Raw genomic sequence first — 11554 nt, forward strand, 5'->3', positions numbered from 1 at the left:
AATGAATCCGTAACGACATAGAGCAGCTTTATGATGATCACACACTGAGCTGGGCTGATGTTGTAGTTTATTACTCACATCATCTACAATTAGCTCTGGGAGAAAACCATAGCTTGTTAGCTCAGTTAGCTTGCTTTGAGCTCCCGTTTTCTCCCATGAAAACAAGCATTAAGCACTAATAACGTCAATGAATCCGTAACGACATAGAGCAGCCTTTATGACGATCATGCACTGACCCGGCCTTCACGCATTTGTGGTTTATTGCAGACTTTTAATCAACAATGAGATGTAGCAGGTGTATTTCAGGCAACAGCTACTTCAACAGCGTCTGACTTTAGTAAGCACAAGCGTCCAACGACGGGCTTGAGGCGCGTTTTGGGCCCACATCATGGAGATATGTCCCAGCCTGATGGTCAGAATCTGGCTGGAGGATTCACCTATTGCACATGTTTTTAGTGGTAGGGGAAATCGGAGTACCAGGAGGAAACCTACACAGACACGGGGAGAACATGCAAACTCCACACAGAAAGGGCCATCATTTTCACACATGGATCGACCCACCACAGAGTCCAGATCTTGACCCCATTGAGAATCTTTTGGATGTGCTGGAGAAGGCTTTGCACGGTGATCACACTCTCCATTGTCCATACAAGATCTTGGCGAAACACTGGATCTTTCAACATCGCAGAAGCTTATTGAAACGATGCCACAGTGAAGGCGTGCTGTAATCAAAGCTAAAGGCGGTCCAACCATTAGACTGTGACTTTTTTGTGGCTTTTCAGCGCTGCGAAATGAGTAGAAAGGCTGTAATTAACTTAAAATCATGTCCTTTATGTGCGAAGCCTCCCATCCCAGTCTCTATAAACTATATACATCTAATTTCAGTTAATTTTCTCATTCGACTTGGAAAAAGTGCGAAGAGCCAAAGTTGCTGCAGTTGGGTGGAACAATGGATTTTGAATCACAAAAGAAACCTCCAACTCACTGACTGATTAACAAGTCTATTTGCTATCAACTCATGACTTAAATACCCGTTTCAATTTACTTTCTGTCATATTTGATTGCTGCCTAATACATGAAGCACACAATTGAAAGGATTTTTGGAAATATGGTGTTTGTAACTTTGTGTGGGAGGCTGTGTGCAAACATCGTATCTGCAGGATTTAATATATTCTGTTACACAACCAACCGATGCTAACATACTTTTTCATTAACGCTTGGTGGAAACATACACAGTCTAATAACAACTGAAGTTCATTGTCTTATCTTCCAGCACATATAAAATAATGTCCAATTATTTTCTCCGAAAGGCGTCCAAAAGTGGTGACAATATTTGAAAACATTAGCATGATGTTATATAAAAAAAAGCCATAAAAAAGATGGTGGGTTTCTGAATCCAATCACTATCAAATACTGATGAGGAAAAACATTTGTCAATTTTTGTTTTGGAGAATTGATGCAAAAACTGTATTCGTCCTATAGAGTTGTATTGATACAGATGGCATATCGTCATAGAAAGGGGCGTGGCCTCGCCGAGGGGGAAGGAAGTATCTTTTTGGAAACAGTTTTTCACTCTTTTTAGCCGTTTCATGGCGGAATATTAAAGCTACTCATCGCACTGAGTCATTTCTGTTCATAATGACTAATGACGCCATCGAAGAGAAGCTAAATCTTCGACTGGACTGGGTTTTGGTAGTCCAATTGGGGTCATTAGGTCTTCTCAGACCTTTGTGTTAATTTTCGTACCTGGCGGTTTCAGGTACAACTGTGGCCTTCCTCAGAGGTTGTCACGTGATGTTGCTGTTACGTGTCTGGTCAGCTGATTTAAACAGTTTTGGATAAGTTGAGGATGTTTCGCTTCTAGACTCAGAAGCTTTTTCTTAGCTCTTCAGGTCAAAAACACTTTTACCCAAACTGGAGTGGACTGTATAAGATCCAGGAGGAACCAATAACTGTGAAAGTCTTTGTTTGGCTCGACTGCTGAGTCACGGGGCTTCAAATAATGACATTTTACCTTTATTTGAGCGCTTTACTTGTCATTATTCTGTCAGACGTTTTGCCGGTCCGGCACCGATGCATTACCAATAAGTGCCACTAGATGCGCCCCCATGTACGCCACACTCGCAAACAGTAGAAGAAGACCGGTGCTGCACCTCGCACCTCCCTCGCCCGTTTATTATAATAGATCCATGCCCTCAGCTCACAGCCCACCCCCCCAACTCATACCTCACCCCCATATGCCCCCCCGCACCATGTAAACACAAACACGTGAACAAGAGATCGCAAATGTTCGAAGCAGAAGACGCAGCGACAGTTAGCGGCTAACAGTTTAGCATTATGGCAGAAGTTTACGTGGACTGACAAACATGTGACCGACCTGCTCTGATGCAGCTGAAATCCTCGTGAAATGTCAGTTTGTTTATTAATCCAACATCTACAGGAGCTGCCAGGTCTTTTTCTTCCTTTTTTTCCTCACAAAGCAAAGCAGCACCGGAGGAGAGGCTGAGGCGTTCAAGGGTTGCGGGGGGAAAAGTACTGCGCTGTGAACTTGGTTCTAAATGGAATTATTATGTTCTAAATGTCCAAAAAACACAAGAACTTATCTTATTTATGCGAATGAATGTGTTTCATACAAGATTAATGAGATTTCCGTAGGTCATTGAATGCAATCAGAGCAGCGTGTGGTCTAAACAGTGTGGAGGGGAGTGAGGGGCGTGGGCGACGCTTAAGGCAGCTGTAACTTACATACATCACATACAAATAAAGTCAAGTCTAACTCGGTTCCATGTGGATGTTATTTCACAGCAGATTGTTCAGTAGAAATGAAAAACTGGCAGTCGTAGATAGCATTAGCATGTAGCTTGATAAATACATACATAACGGAGAATGCTAACATGATGCTTCATTATGGGCTGTTGAAACACTTTTCTCCTCCCCATGTCTTTGTATCTTCATTAAAAAGAAAACTTTATTCATAATTCAGCATTTGTGAAAGTAGTTCTTGAATAATTAGAGAAAGTTTAGATTTTTCTTTTTGTTTCCCCCCTCAGCTGCTTCAGAACATGACCATATACGGGCGATTCCAGAGATGCCGTCTGTATCAACCTGAGATCATGATCATCACACTCTGAAACGTGAACTCAACCTATTGCACCATCATCACTTGATGAATTCTTCCCACCGGTGATTTACTTTTTGTTTTTATAAAGCTCACCTACAATTTGCATTACGCTCCGACGTGTGAGACGCCCGTCCCGAATCGATCCAAATCTCCGAGCATGTAATACATCTCCGTTACAAATTCCTTTCTGCTGATGTTATCGTACAGCAGCGGTTTAATAATAGATAAGCTTGGCTCTACTGTTGCTCCCGCGGCGCATACTTTAGCAGGCCTTTCGATCAGCGCGGCTCCCCCCCTGTCACGGCGGCAACAATCGCGGCTGCAGGAGTTCAGCGAGAGGTGGCTTACAGGTGCATTAGCGGAGGGGCAGCCAGTGTGGGGGAAATGGTGAATGTAAAAGGCCATTAGGAGGCTCCGAGTGTAAGAGAGTCCAGGCCTGATGATGGATGGTGTGTGCTGACGTGTGCGGACCACTGGACTGAGACTGGTCATAGCTACTCTGTCTCTCTCTCTCTCTCCCGACCATGCTCTCCCTTCCATCCCTCTTTGCTTCACTTGCTCCCGGCCAAACATGTCACGCCGCCATCGCACAGTCCCTCCACTTTCTCTGTCTGACTTTCTTTCCATCAGCCTATCTCTTTTGGCTCCTTGACATTTAGTGCTGCTGCAGGCTAAAGTCTGGCTATAGGGCTGTACACATACAGTATATTTATGACATCCTCCTACTGTATCTCCTGCCAGTCGATGAGCTATACGTCCTTCTGTCCTTTTGTAGTGATTTTAGACGTGTGAGAAATGACCGATCCAAAAACATCAACAGGTATGATGGCTTAAATCTGTTAACAATGCACTACATGTGTGTGCTGCCTTTGATCCATGTCGTCAAACACATACCTGGAGTAGTATTTCTCTTCATCCACACAGTTTTGAGTAATCCTGTTATGTATTTCCTGGATTATATTGTGTCTTTGGAAAAAATACAAAACTGTCCTCTGCATTTTTAAAGCGCAACAACCTGCCGCTGAACCCTCTGGCCTCACAGTGTCTTCATAACGGTGCCATGAATTTCCACGCGTGCAGCGAACAAAACGGAGAGGCTGTTTTTCACCGTGCCTTGCCAACTGCTGCCCACAGGGGAAGCTCCAGGCAACGTCCTGACAAGCCCTGGCCCCCGTGTCTCCGCCGTTAAGCCTCATCCGAGATATTATTTCCATGGTTCTACTGAGCAGCAGCAGAGCCGTGGTCGCACTCGGCTACGCAGGGTGGAATGAGGGCTGGACCGAAGCAGATTTTGGAATATTTGATGTTTCTTGTTGTTTATGTCGGTTTCCTCGCATTTAATCATGTCTGGTGTTTCGACAAAATGATTTGAAGTTGTTGCTTAAAGGAATAGGCCACAGTTTTTACGTACTGAGATATGCTCTTACCTCACTTTAGCCAAGTTAATATATCCCCGTCTGGTCTTTGTCCGTGCGCTCTGCCAGGCAAACGGAGCACATACGCAGCCTCTCCCACATGTCACATAGCTCCAAAAAAGCTCACGATAGAAGCTACTAAGCTCTTCCACGTGTTCCCTATTTAAATAAAGTTACGTGAAGTGTTTTCATGCGAAGTATATTTACACAGAAATGTAACGTGTCGATTTTATAAGCAGATAAAAAGGGGGACTATATTGTGAGGCGTAATGATACGAGGAGTAAAATGTCCGCGCAGTAACTCCTAAAGGTTATTGACGGAAGTGAGCGGGGGAAGTCTTTAGGAGTTACTGCGCGGACGCTGTGCTCCTCGTATCATTACGCCTCACAATATAGTCCCCCTTTTTATTTGCTTATAAAATCGACATGCTACATTTCTGTGTAAATATACTTCGCATGAAAACACTTCACGTAACTTTATTTAAATAGGGAACACGTGGAAGAGCTTGGTAGCTTCTATCGTGAGCTTTTTTGGAGCTATGTGACATGTGGGAGAGGCTGCGTATGTGCTCCGTTTGCCTGACAGAGCGCACGGACAAAGACCAGACGGGGATATATTAACTTGGCTAAAGTGAGGTAAGAGCATATCTCAGTACGTAAAAACGGTGGCCTATTCCTTTAAGCCCCTCTTGAGTCGAGTGTTGCTTTAAGGGGCAGTCAGTGTGCTTGCCTTTCTTTTTTTTGTTTTTAACCTATCAATATGATCATAAATCTAATCTCTTTTCTGTCTCTCATCATCTAAAAGCGGCATAGCGTCATAGAAAAGGGCGTGGCCTCGCTGAGGGGGAGGGAAGTATCTTTTGGGAAACACAATTTTTCACTCTTTTTAGCCGTTTTATGGCGGAATATAAAGCTACTCTAAGCAATCTCGTTTTGCTGGTCCGGCACCGATCTAAATCTAAAATCTAAATCTATATCTGATACTGTATTAATCTCTGTAGAGAAATTAGTTCTCTGCATTTGACCCATCCTCAGTATCACATGGGGCGACCTGTAGGAGCAGTGAGCTGCCAGCTTGGGCCGGCGCTCGGGGACCCATCTCCATGATGTGGAGCCAGGCTGGTGGTCAGAAACATCTGGCTGGAGGATTAACCTATTGCACATGTTTTTTATAACCTACCACTAACCTACGCAGACACGGGGAGAACATGTAAACTCCACACAGAAAGGCCCCGTCCAGGTGGGAATCAAACCCGGGACCTTCGAGCTGTGAGGCACGAGCACTAACCGCTGCGCCACCGTGTCCTATGCATTACCAATAATAATGTTTTTCCCCTCAGCTGCTTCAGAACATTTTTCATTTTTTCTTTTCTTTTATCAATTTATTTCAGGTAATGGCACAGAAAGTACAGCATGTAAACATGATGATCCATTTCTACCTGAAAGGGAGCGGGAAGAAGATAATTTATTTAATCACACCCCCAGTTCCCCATTCAGAGATTAATACATTCAACTTCACTGTTACTTTGTTCAAGGATTATTACACAAATGTTATATCATGGTGGTGTTACCACAGGTAGCAATACTTATTACATTGTAACAAAAATTATACTAACAATGTAAGGAGACTGAACAATACCAACGATGGGAAGGAAACATTGACCATATATGGGTGATTCCAGAGATGTTTGTCTGTATCTATCAACCTGAGATTATGACCACATTCTGAAACGTGAACTCAATTGTAACAAATCAATATGACTATAACTATCAATATGATCATAAATCTAATCTCTGTTCTGTCTCATCATCTGAGCCCGTTAGTTGTGTTAACGTCTTCAGTCCAACACTGTCAGTCTTATGCTATATGTTTTACGCTGTCATACCACTCTTGTGTCATGAGTCATAATGAAAAAGTGACAGGAAGTATTTGTCGCAGTTTGTTCCCATGGTTATTGTAGGTTGACTAGGACTATTACTGCTAGCTTGGGTCCAAAAACTACAACAAATACCATTGTACCACACTCTGACACTTAATTGACACTTATACGCTCTATTGTCATCAGAACACTTTACTCTGAACTTGAGTATTTCACATTTTAAAATAGATATAGAGCTAGAGAGTATGCAGATGATGTCACAGCATGGTAACAGATCTCAATTGACTCTCTGCATAACATTCAAATCAAAACAAAGAAGCCCAAGAAGTGACTTCCTGTTTCGATCCAGCGCACCAAAATAAAAGCACCATCTTTTTCATTTGTTCAACTTTCTTTCTGCCATATAAATGTCTGTGTCGATAGAGTAATTTTAACCATTTTGCATTTAACATACCATATATTTGAGCAGCTTCAGCTTTGTGTTTGTATAAGCTACGCGGCGGCGGAGTGATCTGCTAGAAAATAGTCCCTCAAAATGCGATCATTCATGTGATGCAAAGTCAGTTATATTCCAAAAGTTATTCTATCGACACAGACATTTATATGGTTAGTCTGGCGTTATAAGTGATTTGCCTCAGGTGCTCTGTGGAGCGGGTCACACTGTTTTTAATGCAGGCTAGCTGATACCATAGAAATGCGCTAGCCTTGCACTAGCCTAGCGCCACGAAACTCTTCAAATATAAGAACTGCATGAATTACAAAAAAAGATATCTCCAGAAATCAGCAACACTCTGGATAAATGAGGCCCTATGTCAAAAATCCTGAAATATCCCTTTAACAAACAAAACACTTAAATGTGTGTATTTAATTATATTCTTGTATTGTTGCAAGTACCTGCTGAGCCAATCAATGAGACGAGCCGTGTGCTCTTATTTTGGCGTGCTGGATCGAAGCAGGAAGTCACTTTTTGGGCAGCATTGTTGTGATTTTAAGTCAAGCACAGAGTCAATTGATTAGTTTTAGTTTATTTGAGCAATTTACAGTTTTAATTTACATCATCACATCATTACTCAGTTAAAACAACTCAAAAGGAGTAGTCCCGAAGCCAGAAAGCTTATAAGTGCCTACCCCATATTCAAAAGTGATTTGCTTTCATGCATTTCAGAATAAAGCAAGTGAATACAAAATATAGTATATCATTTCAATAGAAAAAAGTGCTCAAAAGGCTCCATAATATACATAACTAAAACACATGTGTACACCTGCAAGCGATCCCCAATGTGGGTAATAATAACGGCATCTCGTGTTCATACAATTTCACATTCCATTATAAATGACCGAGTTATCCAGGCACATGCACAGCCAGAGCGTGCGTGTGCAATAACAGGTTTTGCCTTTTCGATACATACAGACACACATTGAGTTATGAAATGTGTTTTTTTTTGTGTTTGGGATGGAACAGCAAAAAAAAAAAATCCTGAAATCTTGAGGGTTTAACTAAGGTTCCTATCTTAAACCGCTTCATAAATGTCTCAGTTTGTTGTAGGCTTTTTTTTTTTTCTTAGTTAATTAAGATCCCTATGGCTTCACACGGTGTTAAAATAGTGTTTACTTTCCCTCTTCACTGGCGGAGGAGGAGATTCAGGGACGCTCCGCTCAGACCGAACTGTCGCGCTGAAGGCAGTGCGTTGCTAGGCGACTGTGAGGATCCGGTGACAGGGTTCAAGCGCTGGTCTTGTTTCTGCACGGAGCTTATTCCCACCGTCTATAACACTTTTACATTACAAATTAATACTGCAGGGCGACATTATGAAGGCTATAAAGGGATAGCGACATAAATCTTATTCATACATAATTCAAGATGTCAGATGAAAGCGGGGAAGTTATGACGGAGTTACTTTTGTGGAGTATGTGCGTTTTTTTTTGTACATAGGCCTGGCGTTAATTCATGAATGTCGCCTGTGTGTGTCTCCAGTGTTTAAATGAATTATTGATTTTACTGAAAATTGTAGCGTTTACTTATTCACAAATAAATACAAAAAACACTTTAAATGATGCTTAAAGGAATAGGCCACCGTTTTTACATACTGAGATATGTTCTTACCTTAGCTTTGACGAGTTCTTTAGGACCTGTCTGATCTTCCCCTGTGCCTTCAGTCACGTAAACACAGCGCAGACAGCGTTAGCATTTAGCCTCTCCCTCTCTCCTCTATAGCTCCAAAACTGGTCAAGATAGAAGCTACCAAGCTCTTCCACGTTTTCCCTATTTAAATATGGTTACGTGAAGTGTTCCACTACAAAGTATAATTACACAAAATTCAACAATGTGGATTTTCTAAGCGGATAAAAGGGGGGACTATATCGTAAGGCGTAATAATACCAGCAGTAGTAGTCGAAATCCGCACAGTAATCTTCACTTTACTGTGCGGATGCCATATTACTCCTGGTATTATTACGCCTTACGATATAGTTCCCCCTTTTATCCACTTAGAAAATCCACATTGTTTAATTTTGAATAGAAAAAAATAGATGAAAACCCAACAACAAAGCAATGAAAACAAAAAAAAAACATGACAAAAACGTGAGGTCTTAGCTTTCAAAATGAGGCTCTCCAGTCGAGAAGCTTTTCGATTTGGGTAAAGCCAAACTGGATAAAATGCACTTTGTTAAGATGGGGGGGTAAGAGGTTAATATGTATTTTTAGAAGTACGTATGTATGGAAATTTGGGCCTGGCTGGTCAGAGTCCAGGGCTGTTTTTCAGTCCCAGTCCGCCCCTGGTTAGTCTGGTGTTATAAGTGATTTGCATCAGGTGCTCTGTGCTTGGGTCAGACTGTTTTTTAAAGCAGGCTAGCTGATACCATAGAAATGTGCTAGCCTAGCATTAGCCTAGCGCCACTAAACTCTTCAAATATAAGGACTACATGAATAAAAATATATGTATATCTCCAGAAATCAACAACACTCTGAATAACTTGGAAATGAGGCCCCATGTCAAAAATCCTGAAATATCGCTTTAATTTTTTTGGCAAAACCGACATAGATCCTTCACATCAGTCTATCATGCCATCGTAAAACCACTAACTTCCTTGCATACAAAACATGCAGCAAGCCGCCTGCGTCATATCCTGCTTTTCTCTGATTGGTTAATATGTTACTTGTCAATCACACCAATCCAAGTCCTTAAAGGTACATTATACAACTTTTTATACCAAAAAAAAATGTGCGTGTATTTGACTTTGTAGTGACCAAGTGGCTGTATGAGCGGTCAGCAGGGCGCCTTTACTTTTAATTACTGTTACCGCTCCAGGATCACTTGTTTTGCAGGTTTTCTGGTTAGAGGGTCCGTCAGCAAGGAAAGCCTTCCAAATAATGGATCCTGGAGCGTCCTAGAGACATCTCTGACATGTTACAGCCGTATGAATCATCTCAGGCCCTGAGACCTTCAGGGAGGGGCCTCCTGGTGGTTCCCAGAGTCAATAATAAACACGGTGAGGCTGAGTTTCAGTTTCATGCAGCTCAAATCTGGAACAGTCTTCACGAGGATGTGAGACAGGACTCAACTCTGACAATGTTCAAATCCAGGCTGAAAACAGTTCTTTTTGGCCATGAATATGACTGAAAGTATTTTATCTACACTCTTGCCTCTTACTGTAATTGATTAATTCTATGTTGATGTTTTTATTGATTGTATTTGTTTTCTTATATGTATGCAACTGTGAAGCACTTTGCCTTGTGTATGAATTGTGCTCTACAAATAAACTAGCCTTGCCTTGCCACTGTGATGGAAAGTAAATGCGCTATACTGACCACTCATAGAGTCGCCTGGTCAAATACGCACAAATATCAACTTTTTTTATCACATCAAAAGTTACATAATTCACCTTTAAGTTCACGATTTATTTTTAAACAAATCACAAATGTGGTTAAAGTGTTTTTGTACGTTTCCCGGACTGGAGCTTTTACCAAAATGTTCCCCTCTTTACCTGGATTCGCCCTAAATCTACTGCGTCTGTATCAGGTCTGAAGTTTCTGGTTGTGCCGGTCCTGCCCATGGTGCACCACCACTTAAAAGATTGAAACGCGCCTTCATGTTTGTATGTATTCATGTCCCTGTAGGCTGGATTCGGAGAAGGCGCGAGCTTCAGCACACGCTCAGGCCACGGCTCAGTCCCAGGTGAAGGGTGAGGTGTCCAGGGTCTTGTCGGTAGAAAGAGCAGCTGCCCAAGACAACCTCCAGCAAGCCATCATCCGAGAGAGGATCGCCTCGGAGGATGAGAAACGCAGGGCACAACTCTACGTGAGTACAACTTTATTAACAGTGTCTAAACGGCAAACAACACCAAGACGTCAAGGTTCCATGATGGATTTTATCTATTGTCCCACAACTGACTTCTTAAAGGATCTGTATCATGCTATTTTAGCCATTCCAAAGTAATGTATAGGCATTTATCTGATATATTGTATCACTGCCACTATGGAGTACTATTTTTTGTGATGAATATAAGTATTTTCTGCTACAAAATATTGCACAAAATTATTTTTTTTCTATCCTTATGAAGTTGTGAAGGACAGACATTTACCACAAATACTTAAATGATTCCAAAACAGTCATATCCTTTTTAATCTAGCTGCAATTTAGCCTTTTACGTCATTTGATGCATATTTAACATTTTAGCCGAGTGAAAAGCCACAGAAATGTAAGGAATGCAATTTGTATCCTTGTGATTTATATTTGCAGTCCTTCAACATGCAGTTCAATACATTTTAACCACATGACCTCGCGGAGGCAGACAGACAGACACACTGATGAGGGCATTTCTGAACACAAACATGTTTTTTCTCCTCTTGTGCACATTCCTGTCATCTCCAGCGCGACACAGGGTCACAGGTGATGTAAGGCAACGAGCATATTACAAATAGAGTTCAGCGTTCATTTCCTCAACCATGAAACTGTAGCTATTTTACCTCAAATAAACTGTTGGGGTCTGTGCTGAATCATAGGCATGTGCTCCATTTTTCCTCTGGTGTGCTGGGTAGGAGGGTGACAGTGCCGATTTTTTGATACATCACGATATTTTGTGGAACGATACGATACTTTTTATTCTGATATCGATGCTTTTATGATTCATTCGGCCCA

General features: G+C 41.8%; 1 protein-coding gene across 1 annotated transcript in view; it reads left to right on the plus strand.

Annotated features, from left to right (window-relative positions):
• Positions 1–11554, plus strand: part of chchd3a (coiled-coil-helix-coiled-coil-helix domain containing 3a) — a 230540-nt gene that overhangs the window by 57299 nt on the left and 161687 nt on the right. The window contains exon 4 of the mRNA XM_079552199.1: positions 10534–10714. Within this exon, the coding sequence (XP_079408325.1) occupies positions 10534–10714 (181 nt within the window). The remainder of the gene's footprint in view (positions 1–10533; positions 10715–11554) is intronic.

This window comes from Gobius niger, assembly GCF_951799975.1.
Source record: "Gobius niger genome assembly, chromosome: 2".
Classification (NCBI taxonomy): domain Eukaryota; kingdom Metazoa; phylum Chordata; class Actinopteri; order Gobiiformes; family Gobiidae; genus Gobius; species Gobius niger.